Source organism: Carassius carassius, chromosome 35 (genome assembly GCF_963082965.1).
Source record: "Carassius carassius chromosome 35, fCarCar2.1, whole genome shotgun sequence".
NCBI classification, from domain to species: Eukaryota; Metazoa; Chordata; class Actinopteri; order Cypriniformes; family Cyprinidae; genus Carassius; species Carassius carassius.
Genome location: NC_081789.1, coordinates 12,204,976 through 12,223,002, shown reverse-complemented (window position 1 = coordinate 12,223,002; position 18,027 = coordinate 12,204,976). Strand labels below are relative to the sequence as shown.

General features: G+C 38.9%; 1 protein-coding gene across 11 annotated transcripts in view; it reads left to right on the top strand.

Annotated features, from left to right (window-relative positions):
- The window catches only part of si:ch211-285f17.1 (sickle tail protein homolog), a 137,431-nt gene that overhangs the window by 75,032 nt on the left and 44,372 nt on the right, over positions 1–18,027 (top strand). For 9 of the 11 annotated variants that reach the window (XM_059524443.1, XM_059524442.1, XM_059524439.1 and 6 more), the window contains exon 2: positions 6,823–7,115. In XM_059524443.1, coding sequence (XP_059380426.1) covers positions 6,823–7,115 — 293 coding nt within the window. Of the gene's footprint in view, positions 1–5,644; positions 5,904–6,822; positions 7,116–11,697; positions 11,912–18,027 lie in introns of those variants that run through there. The other 2 variants (XM_059524444.1, XM_059524446.1) reach the window with 2 other exon arrangements.

The window sequence follows — 18,027 nt, the reverse complement described above, 5'->3', positions numbered from 1 at the left end:
ACTGTACTATATTGTATCATGGTGCAATAGCTGTAAAATTTTATAATCTTGTGTCCCTTTGATTTTTACTTTTTAGTTTATCTAGAAAAGAGCGCCAGAAAGGACGAAAAATAACCAGAATGTTCAAACAGCTAAATACTATAAATATAGATCTTTTACTTCTTAAAAATCAATTTCTTTATAATTATTATTAATATTGTAACACTTTACAATAACAGTACATGAATAAGTGTGTACTAATACTTAAATTAAATATTAGTTAAGGCATGCACTAATCAAGACCTAACCTTAACTATGACATGAGGGAAATTAATTCATGTGTGAATAACCTTGACTATATTTGTTGGTTAATGTATTAATTAACACTTTGGTGTCAGTTTTTAAATATTAATTCATTTAACTCATGTCATATGACTTCATCTGACTAATAGTTAAAGTTAGTTCTTGATTAGTATGTGCCTTAACTAATCATTAGCTTGTATTAAAGTAATATTTATAAGAATAAATAGTTAAATGGTATATTTCAAGTCATTCTATAGTGAAAATGCATAGACTATAGTGCATAAAGCAGCTTCTGAAACCCCCAGAATTTGCCTATTTACCTAAAAATCAAGATTTGACCATGCGGGACCGTGCCAGTTTAATTTTAATGGGACAGAGACAGAATGAAGGAAGTGAGTTGAGGAGTTCAATCATGTCTGAATAAGAGCACTGACATTTGAAGGTGTTAATCTCGCTTTAGAGCAGTGAGTGGATTCTAATCACATTTTAATAAAGCCATCTCAGCAGTGTTATATTAAAACTTAAATTCTAATTTGGCAAAGCCCATGTACAGAATGAAAAATCTGGACTGAGACAAGAACGGTGTGTGTGTCTGTGTTTAACAGACTGTATCCAGTACCTTGTTGTCTATATCTCTGGTCAGACAAACAGCTGTATTCCTGCCAGGACCGACTCCTGTTAACTCTCAACAGACAACAGCATGACTTGCTGCGTGCTGTACTATACAATATAACATGATGTAGCACTTCTTCTTCATTTCTCCCATCTCTTTTTCTGTTTCTCTATCTCTCTCTCACACACACACCTTTGGATGTCTGTTCTCCAGCTGTGTGCAGAATGATACATGAGTTCATTGTGCCAAATATAATCAAGATGCAATTCTCACAGCTAGGGCTGGTGTGTGTGTGTATGTGTGTGTGAGCAGCTGTTCACAGGCGGTTCCCTCATCTCCTCTCTTCAGGGTGCCGCAAGCCCCTCTGTTGGCAGGGCGACCGTTGACACAGAGACAAACACACAGCCGAAAGCTTCTTTATTCACTTTATTAAGGGGAAGGGTCAGTCTTGGCCAACTGCGCGGTAACTCACAAATTCAAATATCATGTAATAAGCAAAGAAAACCCTGAAATGACACAGTATGACAAATAGAAATGATCATTTAGAAAAAAAACGATTACAGTTTTTCATCAACTGCTTACACACGAAATCTGTAGCTACTTGTCATACAATTTCTAAAGCTTGACACTCAAACACAAGAACCCCACACCAAATCTGCAAAACCATACACCAATTCTCGGCCTTTGACTCAATTTCATAAAACACTTAAAACACAACACACAGTTCTTTATTGCTTTACTTAACACCAACCAATCATGGCTTTAGAATAGGCCAATAAATACACATCAGATAGATAGACAGACAGACAGACAGACAGATTAGATTTTCTATTCCTAGTACACTTTCTAGAGCACTAGGTCAGGATGTTTGGCCTTATACAAATAAGGGCACTACAGTACAGTGGATGAATAAGACCATAATCTGATAATGAAAGGCAAGCGTTGAGCAGACTGAACTCTGACACTGTTATCCAGTTCTGCTCTACTGCTTGCAGATCAAAAGATCCCATCCTCTGTAAACAGATACTGGAGGCCGAAAGCTGAACTCTTCCTGTGAGAGAGGCAAGAATGTTACCAGGCTGCATTGTGGCCCCATTATAGCATCACAAAGAACTGTATTTACAGTAGAAAGCTCTTTTTAAATAAATCCGGTCACTCGCCTGCACATATGCGGGAACTAGTAACACACTTTCTCTACTCCACACCTGTTTTACAGACGCCTGTAAAAGTGTGTGTATGTGTAAAGGTCTGGTGGTTGTAAACTTGTAGAAGGAAAAACATCTGCTCTCTTTTACTCCAGCATAGTCTGTAGTCTCTAGTGGTCAACCGATATGACTGATTATAGTTACAATGTATCATACAATTGTTCATTCAATTAATAAATCTTATATATATTTAAACACAGTGCTTGTGAATGTACGTCGTCTGAAATATTTGTGGGTTTTCTGTCGAGAAATCCTTGTCTTCCTCTGGGAATTTGTCAGTGTCTTCTGCCTTGGGCTTTCTGCTGGCTGAGGGAACGAGATCATCTGTGGGAACTTGTTGGAACAGATCGAGTCAGATTTAATCTGGATTACAAGTTGATGAAGGAGATAAAAACAGATTCTGCCTGGAGGCCCCTTCTTTTCTTTGTATTGTCTTAAGGGTTTATAAGTCTCATTGGCTGAACGTGCCACCCAGCATTGTGATCAGGGGAAAAGGCGCATGGTGTCACACCCGTATCATGTTATTGTATGTTTTTATGCTTTCATGATCTGATTAAAGTTAATTATTCAAGTATAAAATGATGATGAAGATGAGGAGTTCTTCTTGCCGCCCAAACCCTGAAGCTCATCCTTAAAAGTGACAGTGATTGACAGTTGGTCAATGACAGTTGATCCATCAACCCAAAATGGCCTCAGGGTTCGGAGGGTCTGTAAATGGGCTTATTACAGGTGTAGAGAACTGTGTGTCAGTGTGTGTGTGTGCACGCAATTAGCCAAATTAAACTGAAACGATAATGATTGTTTCCAATCATGTTTCCTTAACATTCCCAAAATCAAAATGAGCTTGGTTTTAGCTTAGTAGGATGATCATATTTAGGAGAATTCAGTTTTGTGAGTAAAATTATGTGTGTAAGGTTCACTTATCTTATTAAATGAGACTATCATCCCTTAGTCAGTCACTGTCTGCAGTAACACAATATCCCCAGCCACACAAAAGAGCTCTGTCCAACCAGAAAGATAGAGAAGAACATTGTTTTTAAAGAGAGGAGATGAAAGTTTATGAGTGGTAGCACACAGATACACATTCCTCCATAAATCCATTACTGAGCAAAACTCTACACCACTGACCCCAAACGAACCGGGATACACACACACACACACACACCTCTTTACTGAAGACACATGCCCTGTTTGGTGCAGCTCAGTGTCAGGTCATTGTGTCCCGTGACCAGGAATTGCTAGTTAAAGGAGGTGAAGAAGACTGGAATGGAAATAAAAAGTGTTTTTACAGGGGAAAGAGTGAGGGATGTGGTTGTACTTCCTCAGTATTGTTCAGTGTGAGATTTTTTTAAATCGGAAAAGGAAGATTGTGTGGTTTGGTGGATGAGAACTGTGCTGTTTAGGCTTGTGGTTTGGGGGAAAGTAAGCAATGGGGAACATGTGTGATGAGGAAGAGCTAAATCAACATCTTGCAGAAGGTCACTGGTGCTTTGGCAGAAATGAGAGGTGCTGATGATCATCATGACTGACTATACAGTTGGTATTATGTTTTATCATGGAACATTTGGTCATTAAGGTATTTGGGCTTGCAATAACTGGATGATTTTTATCGAGTTGATAGGTTTGCTTTGGTTTTTTAAACAGAAGGATGACTAAAAGAGCTTGTTTAATGAGCTCAGTGGTATGCTTGTAATGCAATGGAATTTCATTCTATTAAATAATGTTTTTAAAATACATTTGTACGATAAAAAAATTAATTTAGACAAATAACATGCCTTAGTCTTAGAGAAATGCATTGTAGTGTATACATTTCTTCTGACACTAATAATTCTGATTCTAATGCTTCTTAAAGCTTTCAAGCTAGATCAACCAAACTTGGCACAAACATTTGTGTTTGCCTGACTCATGCTGCTGTATCTTTTCTAACTGATCCAACTCATGAAATTCCAGTAGCTGACTTCCAAATAGGCCAAAATTCCCTTAGACTTACATGGACAAATGGGACTCCAAGTGCCAAACAATTTTCATCCAAACTTGCTCTACATTAAACATATTAAGATGTTAGTATGTTTAAATTTAATATAGCAATACTTTGCTGGCAACATGCTAACAATGCCTATCAAGATTCTAAAACATGCTAGCAACGTGAAATGATTTATTTCTTATAAATATATGATGATAACATAGTTGACATATAACCTGGAGAAACATCTCCCAGTCTTTTTATTTACACAGTATGTAATTGAAGACTAGAATTGAAGTTCTTTGCACTGGATATTTTAGAAACATACATTTTCAGTATTTTGTTGGGTGAAAAAATTATGCAAAATACACAGACGTACAACCTCTCGAACGAACTGTACTTCTGTTTCTCATAGGCATGTCAAATAAAACATGTCATCTATACCCTGACGTGAGGAATAGTGTTTAGTTATCAAAAACAACAATATAAGACATCCAAAAGCGTACAAGAGGTTCTTTCCTTTCCATGTGTTATGCATTACTTTTCATCTGTCTGTCTGAGCTGACTGAACTACACACTGCAAGAACCCTCACACAGACATAAATATTCTCACGCCTCTTTGATGTAATGACAATGACTTGAATAGGATTATAGGAGATATTTGAAACATTTTAAAATACCCTTCATTGAATAATCTACTTGTCATGAAATTGTGGAGCAGCCGCACACATTCAGCTGTTGAAGGATTACAGTTCTCTCACAATCACTTCACATTAGACACACTGTATCAGGAAAAAAAGGTTCGACCAAACATAGTATTTGCAACAGGAAGCACTTACCACAAATATGGTGCATAAGTACAACTCATTATGTTTTTTAAAGTAAATCTAGTTTTCTTTACCTAAAGAATTATAAGAAATGTCAGACAAACTTTTGTATATAATACTATATTATAGCATTAAATGTATCAGTTTTAAAAACATGAAAAATCTACTGACTGTAACTTTACAGTTACCAAAGTTCTTTTTAAGAAAAAAGGTTAAAAAAATATTTGATAGATTAGTTTATTGATGACTACTAACCGACAATCGCAGCTTTGTTAATAAATTTTATTTCATTGTTTATTTAGTGTCTACCGACCCGAGTCAGTTTAGTGCCATATTAAGTTTTTTGACAGTGATGAAATAGAGGATGTGTGGGATAAAAAAATACAGTACATTCAGCGGATTGTACTGTTATACTGTTTTACTTGAGGAAAAAAACCTCATACAAGACGCATAATACATCATATAACATTTGATTTGACTTCCCGACACTATTTTCTAAAGGGTTAAGCTCTTCCTTTAACTGGTCTTTTTTTGGAAAATAAAATAAAATTGTACTGCATGTGGAGTGCCAATACATGAAGCAAAAATAAAAAGCTTAAAATATAATGGGAAAAATGTGATAAAAATTCAAAGGAGAGAAGGAAAAAGGAAGTGTGGATCTAGCACCTGTTGGCGAGGGCCCCTCACTAAGCTTAAACATGGGAACGCTAACGTCACTGTCACCTTTTTAGGTCTGGGAATGAGGGCACACACATGCACACACATACTCACTCAGCATGCAGCGGGGTGTTTTCAATTGGCATGTTTCTAGAGTTGATCACAAGAGTCGAGAGTAATCCAGATTCCATTAAAGTAAACTGCTAAAGCGTCTTTCATTCATGTGAGAGACAGTGGAATCTGGCCAACAGCTGCTCTCTACAGACAGACTCTTAAATCCAGTGTATGTAAGGTCATAATATTGGAGAACATGGCAGAACTTGGAGAAGAGAATAGGACAGACCCGCCTGGGGAAGGTAAGGGCTCCGTGACGCTGATGTAGATGTGATAAAACAAGGTTGCAACGACAGTGTTGAATGTTTGCAGAATAAAACAGGATTTCTTAATTTTCTTGTTGACTTACTTTGAGATTGTGTGTACAAGTACGTGTGTAAGCTTAGCAGTTATAAATAGGCCTGATAGATTGCTGTCCTGTGACCTTAAGTCTACAGGGGAGGAGGATGGGTTTCAGGATTTCTCATCCTTACACTCTTACACTTCTTTATTGACCTTTTAATGAGCATCTATGGTAAACAACAGAACACAGTGTGAAAGTGAATGTTAGCCTACTGTTTCTCACCTTATATGTGAAGTAAACAAAGAATCCCAATTGGGCAATATCTCAACATCTGTGTGCCAGCTTCACACCGGAGGGCAAAACATTCGAGAAGTTATTGCTGACAGAGTATTTTTCTGCTCAGCACTTTTGCTAATTCTTTTAGCACTCATGACACTAACTAAATATGACAGAATGTTTTTGTCTTATTTTAGCATTCAGTTTTATTCACTTCTAAGAGAGTGTATCTACTGTTTCAAATTATATTTTGATGTGCGTGTCTTGTGGGTGTGTGTGTGTGTCACATTTGATACAAGTAAGCATTCAGCGCTAACGCTCTGCTAGCTTTGTTAGGACATGTTTGCTTCTTTCAGCTTTTGGAAACTTTAGCTTGAGGATGATCAACCTGACATCTTTATTTAATAAATCTTGTCCTGACAGCTCCATCTGAGAATCTGTCTGACATCTGTAAAGTTTATTTAGCATTTGTGTATGTGTGTGTGTGCACATGTATTGATTTTCGTGATACCCAGTGCAAATGCGGTCCACAAGGAAACATTCTCAAAATTTCCCACTTTTCTCTTACCATATTCTCTTGCATCTCTGTCTTTTTTCCCTAGAACCTCTGAAGGGAAATCTAAAGGTGACTTCCAGCGAAGACGCTGAGCACCTGGCCCGTAAACATCAGGTTGTTTCCGCTAACAGCCCAGGTAGCCGCTGTGAGGCCAAATCCAGCCGCGCAGGGGTTCCACGAAGACACACGGTGGGCGGACCGCGCAGCTCACAGGAGATCCTGGCCATGCAGCCCTCAGATATGGATAAAAAACGAGAGGCCTTTTTGGAACATCTGAAGCAGAAGTACCCACACCATGCCTCTGCCATCATGGGCCATCAGGAGAGACTCCGAGAACAGGTGAAGACCACTCACTGTGAATACTATCTGCTGTGCAAGTGTCAGCTCCAGAAGTCCAGAATCTGTCCATGTATTTGAACTACAGATATGAAGCATATTTGTGGAAATAAGTGTATGTAGCATCATAAACAAAGCTGAATGACAGCCCTGGGCTAAATTTCTTTATAATAGTGGAGTATCAAATACGTGTCATATTATAGCCACTTATGCAATACTTCCTTCAGAAACTTGAAGGCTTATAAAAACGCCCACTCTAACATCCATTTATAATCAAGAAAATTGAAAATTGGGTTAGGAATGAAATTTCAGATTTGTTCTTTATATATATATATATATATATACATATATATATATATATATATTTAGTCAGATTTTATAGGGGGTCTTTTATAAATTATAAAAATGTTTTCTAGGACCTGGTATATAAATGTCAGAATTTTTTTTTTGTTGGTATGTGTGCATGTGTTTTTGTATTCTCTGCCATTACTTTGTCTCACTGATTGTCATACATTTACATTTAGTCATTTTGCACTAGTGGATCTCAGACTTCTGGAGGGGATGTAGATTTATAGTAGTGAGTGGAAGTAGAGGGATGCTGAGTCTGTGGCTGTCCTATATGCAAGCATCAATGTCTTGAATTTGTTGCAAGCGACAACCGGTAGCCAGTGCATGGAAGATAAAGAGAGGTGTAACATGGGCTCTTTTGGGTTCGTTGAAGACCAGTCATGCCGCTGCATTCTGAATCATTTGAAGAGGTTTTATTATGCTTGATGGAAGTCCAGTCAGAAGAGCATTGCAGTAGTCCAGCCTAAAAATGACAAGGGCCTGGACAAGAAGTTGTGTAGCATCCTCTGTTAGAATGGGCCTGATCTTTCTGATGTTGTGCAATGCAAACCTGCAAGATCCAGCGGCCTTTGCAATGTGGTCTTTGAATGTCAAATATACCATAAAGGTGAACATAGCATAAATGTCAAATGACTGCAACAGATATAGTAAAATATACAAACTATAAAATTGCAATACAAATATGCCATGTTGCAATAACGGGAAAAGAAGTAAAAATGTTTATATGATCATTCAGTGGGAGAATGAGCAGTTTTATTGCCTGCAGGTAGTAGCTAGAGGAAACATTAAAACAGGTTATGTATCTGGCATTAAATTGTTGCAATGATTGCACTGGACCATGCTAAATTATAGTAAGAGCCACTAAAGTTATCTCACTGTTGTAACAGTGTCTTGTGTGTATGTGTTATCTATTTATCTTCAGTTGGTCAGCCAAAGGTTGTCCACAGGTTTTCTTTGTTCTGGATCTTAAGGACTGATTTACCTAGTGGCTGTAAATATTAGACAGAGGCCATATGGTGAAGAAAAGAAGTAGTGAAAATAAAATAAACGTTTTATCTGGTCTGATTTCTCAGTTTCTGCAGTGAATGATGTGTCTCGCAATATGAAACTATATATTTAGTGTGTGAATATGAGACATTGCTATCCTTACTCTGCACATTCTTCATGTATGACCACAGGGATCACCTCTCTGTTGACTCATAATATTAGCTCCATTCATTATATGCTAAATTATTTTTATATGAATTATTATTTATAATAATTATTTATTAATTAATTATTTTTCTTTCTCACTGCGACCCCATAACCAACCACTCTATAGCCGCAGAGTACTTAACAAGGTTGTAAACAGAATGAACTTTCAGTCCGAACAGGTGGAGATTTGTTATAAATTTTTCCCCTTTGGCCGAAAGAATCCATTTTCAGTGCTTGTGCCCAGCTGTTGTTGCCTGAGGTGAGAACTGAAGTCTGGTACCATTTATCATAATGACACATTTTTGTTGTCAGGTCATGCCCTCAAATTTCCATTTTCTGTTCAGTTTCACACTCAAGTCAGAATGTTTAAGAAAAATGACAAAGTTTAGCACCGACCAAATCTTAAATCTGTAATTTAGGCGGAAACACGGCATAATAGTTGCTTTAACTTACTTGCTCCAAGCTCCTAAATGGTAGCGTTTCAGTTTCCATGAAAAAGCACAACTGTTTTCAACATGATAATAATAAGCAGCAAATAAGCATATTATAATGATTTCTGAAGGAACATGTGATATTAAAGACTGGAATAACAACTGCTGAAAAGTCAGCTTTGCCATCACAGGATTAAATTACATTTTATAATATATTCATAGTGATCATAGTGACGTGACATACAGCCAAGTATGGTGACCCATAATCAGAATTCTTGCTCTGCTTTTCACCCATCCAAAGTGCACACACACAGCAGTCAACACACACACACCGTGAACACACACCCAGAGCAGTGGGCTGCCATTTATTCTGCTGCGCCTGGGGAGCAGTTGGGGGTTCGGTGCCTTGCTCAAGGGCACCTCAGTGGTATTGAAGGTGGAGAGAGCACTGTACATGAACTCCCCCCACCTACAATTATATTAAAAATAGAAAAGGGTTATTTTAAATTGAAGGCTAATAATATTTTACAGTATCACAATTAACTGTATATTTAATCAAATATTTGATCGAAAATACAGTAAACCCTAATATTGTGAAATATTTCGGTTAATGAAAGGTCCATATTTTGGTTTTGGGAACAGGTTGACATGCATGTAAGGTCAAAAACTTTTACCTTACTTACTCAATGACTTCCAAACGATTCACTCAACTATTAATTTTTCCAAACCCCTCTTTTGCGGGAAGCTAATCTGTGGTGATTGGTCCAATTGGTCTCATTTCCATTTCATCATGTCTGTAATGCCTGATAAAGCAACATTTGCAGCACTGCTTTGTGTACAGTGTTATCGGGGAAACCGCTATTTTTACCACTCCAAAAGCGGCACCTAGCGGCAAATAATGAATTTGCATTTTCATTCAAACCAACTGAAAAGACCAACAAATGGGCGGGCAATATATGCTAATGTTTCATGTTGATGTCAACATGAAACAGCTTGGGATTCGTTTGAAAAACGACTTGTTTTAATGATTCAGAGTCCACTCTTTCTTTTAAGAGACAATAACTTTATACACGGTGCACTTTCATATTTCAAACTTTGCAGGATGTTTTCATTCACTTAGAGCTGTGTTACACACTGCATGAAAGGTTATTTTCAGAAATCCATAATGGGGTACTTTAAAATATTTGGTCTTGGTGCACATAAGAGAGGTTTTTCAAAATCATTTAAAAATAAATTAATAAATAAAGCCCCTTGACCGGTAGTGTGTACATTTCTGCTTTAATTTGACAAATTTATAGCACAACAGTACACGGGATAATTTATATACATAACACTTTTAGATGTATCATTTTGTGATATTAAGATTGTGAGAACAACATGCTTTCTGTAAAATGCACTCTTTCGCTCTGTCGTTCTCTTTTCACTTGTTTTTGCCCATACTCATCCACTCAGTGGGCCTGTGGAATGTTATTTGGATTGCCCCAGGGGGTATTAAAGAGAAAAGGTGGGGGTAGAGGCCAAACACCTCCCCACAGCGGGTGAGTGAGGGAGTGTTGCTTGTGTTTACTCTGATTGAAAACAAAAGGCCTCTCACCTGCTCTTAAAGACCTACACAGCAGAACAATGGAGGTGATTGACAGCTTCTCAAGAATGAACGTACTTGGCTGCAGAATGTGAATGTGTATGTAAGAGTTTGGAACAGTGTAGGCGGGTTTACACACAGAGAAAGACTGACAGAGATAAAGACAGAGAGAGAGAGAGAGAGAGAGAGAGAGAGAGAGAGAGAGAGAGAGAGGAATTTTGATTGGTTTAGTGCCCAGTCATCCATACACTTGACTAACCTTTTTATTTGTATGGTCAATCATTTGCTTTTACAATACTTAATACAGACCTATTATAAAATATTTGCACAAACAATAATAATAAAAAACATATCTTGTTTTAAAGGTGGAACTGTTCAGTCCTGCATTAATCAGGCTATGATGAATTGAATGTGTCATTATCTGTTCTGTATGTTTCCGTGTCTTTACTTTGTATGGGCGTTCTGTAGCTGATTCATTGCTGACCACTGAACACTATCAGCAGGAAAGCGCTGAATCACTCTTAACACGAAGAGTTTAGCATTTAGTTTAGCTGTGTAAGCCTTCACCTGCCCTTCACCTCACACTTAATCAAAAGTAGGAGAGATCAGGGAGTGTTGCATCATATTTTGTCTAAATATCTGTATTTCAAGTTTGTCTCAAACTTTAAATACACTATTAAAGAAAGTATAAGAAATCTACTTTAAGTTTTAATGTCATGTTCAAAAAATTTAGTTAATGGATATGGATAATGGATGTTTTACATTTTGTGCATTAATTGATTATGGTAACAAGATATATAACATAGACCAAACACAATAACATGTGAAAATGTAAATAAATTAAATAACTGTGAAAATTATTATTGTATAATATATGTTTTGATTCAATGTTTGAAGTCTCAAACGTATTTCTATTTGTGTGATGATCCGCCAGGTATTTTGGGTGGAGAGCTATAGGGATTTGAAGTCACCATAGTAATGTGTGATGTAAGCACAGACTTGGCTTAGTTTACAACTAGGTGAGCGCAGAGCTGTTGGGGCGAAGCGCGGAGAGGAGGGGCGCGCGACTCACACACACTCTCACACACTCGGGCTCTTTCATTGAGTGAACTGTACTTACCCCGGGAAAAGAGACTAAAAGGACATGGCAAGCTATTCAGCCTTCCTCCAAATGATCGGAATACTGAGAATGAGTCGGAACTGAGGACGGTTGTTTTGAGGGTGCATGCATATTGTGAAATAAGGTAACAGTTCCTCATACTTTTTAAAAACTTTCATCTATTTATATAAACTCAGTCTACTAGCCTGGATACTCGCTGATCATGCGATTGTCTAGTTGTAGTCTTGCGCGCAAACTTCTGAGCGGCGCGTTCTGTAAGAGAAGACGCGCGCATGTTTGCGTTTCTGCACGTTGCTGTTGCTGTAAGTAACCCGATATGCGATTCATTCTGGGGTGTGACACGACTGAAAAGATGCGGATAAGAAAAACAACGATAGCAGGAGTCTGCTGTCCCTAACTAACCAGGTGTGCTCAGGGTGCGTTTGGGGTGCATGGGAGGCTTTTAGCCATCGTTTGGATGTTTAATAGAACTTGCTGACTGTTCATGTCCGTTCTAGATTTAAGACAGCGATTGACTTCTTGAGATATGTTTTTTTTTTCGTTTTTCCTGCAATCTTGTTTGCGTGGGAACATTTAAGATGTGAAGACCTGACTTTCGGGGTTTGTTGTTGGCGTGAGAAGTTTATGTAGTAGTTTGTAGGGAAACTTGGTCCAAGGTTCAAATAATGGGAAGGGGGCGGAGCTTGACCGAAGATATAAAAAATAAGATGAAAATGTATATTTTTAGTGTATGTAAACGTTTCAGCAAGGCTTTCAGGCTTTTTTATTAATAACAAAATTAGATAAGTGTATAAAAACGGAGCCTAACAAATAAAAGAATAGAATAAAAGCAGGACAACTGTACTCATATTTTCAAAGTATTTAGCTAAGAAAAACAATATGTCATGATAATTTGCTGGCAACTGATAAAGCATTCTAATTCTTATGATAATAAAACAGTTCCTGTTTTAAAATAACCAGTTGCGAACCAGAAAATCTAAGCAATATGGTTAATAATTTCCTCCGACAAACCTAAGACAATATAGGAAAATATGGGGTTATTTAAATGAAGAATAATTATTATACTACCATGGTTGGCACACACGCACACACAGAGAACCACACACACATGTAATGTAATATGTTTGAATAAAACCTGTTAAAATCAGTGCTGTGTATCACAAGTACAGCCCTATACTAGGTGAGCTACCTAGCATGTTTACTATGTCAAAAGAGCCAAATATATGGAGCTAGTAATGTGATGCAGTTTATTTAGTTCACAAATAATGCATTATAGTACAAGTGTTGTGAGGTTATAGCATTGTGTTGTGGAAGGACCCATGCAAAAATAAGTCTTTATTATTTGATTATCTGCCACCATTATTAATTTGTGTGGAAAATTCTTGGTGTTTTACTTTCACTAGTGTTAGTTAGGATTTTTGTAAAAATGGTGGGGGCATTGTTTTCCAATGAGCCTTTGTTGATTAAATTAGGTATTACAATATGATGCTATTTTTTTATTGACTTGACAAAACATACTGAATGCTTATAAACTGATAGACCATCAATAATGCTGCAAGAGGCTGTCAGCGTATGCTTTCAAATTAACTGAGCCATGGTATAGTCTATTAAACCTGTTTGGAAAGTTGCACTAAGAATTCATCCTGTTGCAGACTTTAACAGCTAATGAAATGACTTTAAGAGCATTGGTCAAAAAGGGATTAGCATTCTGGGTGGAAACTGAGCCTGCTGTCAGACAGCAAGTTGATTTTAAGTGTAAGATTCATTTTTAAATTCATTATAAAGACATATGTTCTTCCAATTAATGGTTGTGCAAGACACCATTGTTTATGCCAGTTTGAAACCCTAACTAGCACTCTCTAATTATGCTGGATATTCATTTGCACAAATTATCCTGTAATATTGAATTGCTGGGTGTCAGAAACACTTAAATGAATCAAAATATTAGCGCAGATTTATTGTCGACATAACCCTATGCACTACAATGCTGAGATTCTTCGTAATGATCTTCAGTGCAGTTCATTTTAGTGAGGTTACCCCTGGCTGGTCTCAGATCAACTGCTTGGCACCATCCCAGTTGTCCAGAATTGCTGTTGCCTGCCAAGAACAGACATGAGTGAATTGATATATTAAAATGTTTAGTTGTGGGTCATTCCAGGGTCATGAGCTCACACTGGAGACGCTGTCAGTTCAAAGGATCAGAGCAGTTTCAGCTTTGCATGTTTGGCTGTTTTATTCCCATGAATGGTCCAATTTCACAGGGCCATGCAAATACTGCGGTAAGCTGCTCTGATGGGGATTTGATGCTCATTTAAGCATGATGTGCAGAGGAGCCAACCAGCTATGCATTGTTATGGTGTGTGAGAGATGCCTTTTATTATACAAAAATCACTGAACGAATGATGTATCTTCTTGAACGGGGTCATTTTTATGGTGGCACTTTGCATATTACACTTTAGAGTAAGTAGATAAATTACAGGTGTATTAAAAACTTGGTCCTGTTTAGGGCTGGGTACCGAAATTAGATGCCTTTATGGTATCGAACGAAAAACTTTGATACTATAAGTATCTAAAAATTATTTATCTTTCGGTGCTAAATTTCGGTTCCAAAAGCCAAGCAGCGGTTTTTTATTTTTTTGCCAAGCGGCTGTGTCTGTGTGAGCTTGTAGCATACGTGCATGTAAGGACCTAAATTTGCCGTGATTGGTTGTCCACCACCACGTGACCGGGACAATTTCTGAAGATACTCGCAGTCACACAACACAAGTGTAGTTGTTTTTCTCAAAACGTTTCCATTTTACAATGCCAAAGAGGTGAAAGAGTATTGCAACCAAAGCCGGTCTTAGGGTTTAACTATTTACCGTGTTATCTGGTGACCAACTTCCTGGTTTAGGTCTCCGCGGCAGATGTGCTGGAACGACGGCAGCAGATTCCGCGATTCTGAAAGCACCAACTGACGTGATATTAAGTGTCTAATAAACGCAGACATGCTCATTGCATGACTCTGATATTCTTGTAAAGATTACAAGTTATTAGTATGATCGCCCGTTTCGCGGCTGGAGTAAGTAGGACAAACAAAAAATAAAAATAAAGTACGTCTGTGTTCGCGCGGGTTTCGAACACGCGCTAAAAGATGGCTCGCCACGAGACAACAGTCACGAACCACCGAGCTACTTATCTACACCGAATCAGCTCCAGGTCTCTGGATTCAAGACAGGACTCTCGGCGGCACATCGTGCAGCTGCTGAATCAAGGAAATGTGACCGTGTTAACTTGTGACCTGTGTTTACCTATTTTGAAAATAAACCATAGCAGAATGATGACTACATTTTATGGTTCATGATGTTAAAGAACATTTCATGACTTCTCAGACAACTGTACATTTGTGGCTACTGTGGGTTAATTATAAACTAAAGAAAATGTACCATGTTTTTACTATGGTAAATATGAGTTAACGATAGCGTTTATAATTAAGCCACAGTAGCCACAAATGTACAGTTGTAGAAGTCATGAAATGTTCTTTAACCCACAAATGCAGTTTGATTTTGCACTAAAAAGGTTTTTTTTTTAATTTCCTTTGCATTTTAGTTGGTTCAATATTAGCCTGTTCACAATATCATTTGTTTATTTATTTATTTATAATATGTGGCAAAAAGGTTTCTCTTTTTTTGTTAATTTTGGCCAAGTTAGGATTGATACCAATCCTGAGTGTCTGCTGGCACACCCCTATCCAAAAAGCACAACCAGTTGTATTAATAATGTTATCCTGAATGTGAAGTGTTACCAGAATTTGTTTTAATTAAGGTGAAAAATAAAAGTTTTGTGTTTAATGTATTTGTGTTGATGTTGAAATGGATTTTAAAACATATGGTATCGAAAAAAGTATCGTTAGGAACTGGTATCGAAACTGAGGTATCGAAATTGGCACCGGATCGAAAGATTTTGAACAATACCCAGCCCTAGTCCTGTTTACACTTCTTGGGTGACTCAATCACAACTGTTGATGTCGCCTGGTCAATCAGAGCTGTTCAGTGAAGTTAAAACACTTTTCTTAATTATATCTGAAAAAAGGAACTTCATATTGTACCGTTCAAACATATGCAATGGCAACTGTAATTTTTATACAGTTTTTTTTTTCTGTGATAGCAAAGCAATTTTTTTAGCAGCCATTAATCCAGTCTTCATTGTGACATGATCCTTCAGTAATATAGTAATATTATATGTTAATTTGGTGCTCAATAAATATTTGTTATTATTCTCAATATTGTAAACAGTTGGAGTGCATAGTGATGTTTTATAAACAAATTTTGGGAGGAGAACGCACAGATAATTAACATGGCCAGTTCATCATTGATTACACCATTTATCCAATCAGCACAAGATAAAACTCCTATAAATAACCAAGTAAATCCTACCTTCGTTATCTCTCGACTTTCAGCATTTGGTTTGCTCCCTTTGCCATCTTATCACAGACCCAAATTCCGTCCAACGAAGAGACCTATACTGGGGATTTTTCAGATCCACCACAATTTGCCCGCCCCATGATCACTCCTTCCCTACCAGACATGGCCGCCGAGCACCTGGCTTCAATGCAGCTGCTGCTCTTCTCTTCTCTACCAGCCACATGCTCTGGCCAGACCTTTCCTCGATTGCTGGGTCGCAGCAGCAGCAGGCCTTCAACGAGCCTGGGCCGCGCCCCAGATCTCACTACACTTCCCGCTGCGACTCAACTTTTCACCATGGCTCTTCTGGCCTCATCCACTCAGTATTCCTTCTCAGAATTTATCTTCCACTTCCCCGCGGCCTACAGCTACAGCAGCCAAAGCAAGCATGAAGCTGCTTCTGCTTGCAACACAGACCCGCACATCTCAGTATTTCCATCCTGTTACTTCTAACCCTCTTTTTTCCTTTCAGCAGCCTCCAGCTCCCATAGCAGACGTTAGCGTGAGGCTGACTCCGCTAGCAGTCTTCAGGACGTCACAAACCACACCCCCTTCCCTATGGGCTACAGCCACAGCAGCTGAAGCAAATGTGAGGCTGCCTCCATTTGTAAAACATACCCACATCTCTTCCGCTCCCTCATGCTACTAATAACCAATTTTCTGTTCAATGACCTCCAGCTCCCATAGCAAACACTAGAATGAGGCTGCCTCTGCAAGCAGTGCAGGCTGCACAGGGTCTTCAGGACTCCCTTCCCATGGCTTGCAGCTACAGCATGTGAAGCAAGCGAGAAGCAACACAGGCCCTCACATCTCAGACTTTCCATCTGCTACTTCTTACCCCTTTTTCCTACCATTCCCCCTCTCTTCCCCTCCTTTTCTTATGCTCCCTCTCCCAGAGCCATCCCAAGTGTGAGCATGCCTCCGCTAATGGGGCAGGCCCAGACGCCAACCATTCCCCCTCTCTTTACCCCTCTTTTTCTGCTCCTAGAGCTGTCCCAAGCATGAGCACGCCTCCACAAGCGGTTCCAGTGGCTACCTTTCCTCCTCGCCCCTCGCATGCTCACTCTTCCTTCTTTTTATCTTTCTTCTCTCTATCTGCCACACCCCTACCCACCTCCCGAATGCTCTCGCCTTGGAACCTCCCCTACCCCCTGAGCCAGCAGCAACAGGTTATAGATTTTGTCAGAGGTTCAGACTGTTGGCACCAGAGGTGGAACCATCCCATCCCCAGTCCCTCCCTATTTAGAGCTGATATTCACATAAACCATCCACTGAAACGTCTCCTTGAAGCTTCCCCCAATTCTATCCTACAAGCTGTCTCTCCTAGGACCCTCCAGTCTTATCTAACAGCATGCTCACCATCATCTCATTCATCTCTCACCTCAACATCAACAAAAAGTGTCCGCTCCAGCAGGAGCCTTTTCCTATTTCCCTACTGCCGCAGCAGTAGCCACTCCCGCAGAAGCCCCATCTCTCTTTCCTACTGCCACAGCAGTGTCCACTCCTGCAGGATCTTTTTCTGTATTTCCCGACTGCCGCTGCAGTAGCTGCTCCTGCAGGAGCCTTTTCTGTATTTCTCTAATGCTGCAGCAGTGTCCATTCCTGCAGGAGCCTTTATCTCTCTCCCCTACTACTGCTGCAGTGTCTGCTCCTACAGGAGCCTTTCCTGTATTTCTCTACTGCCGCAGCAGTGTCTGCTCCTACAGGAGCCTTTCCTGTATTTCTCTACTGCCGCAGCAGTGTCTGCTCCTGCAGGAGCCTTTCCTATATTTCTCTACTGCCATAGTGGTAGCCGCTC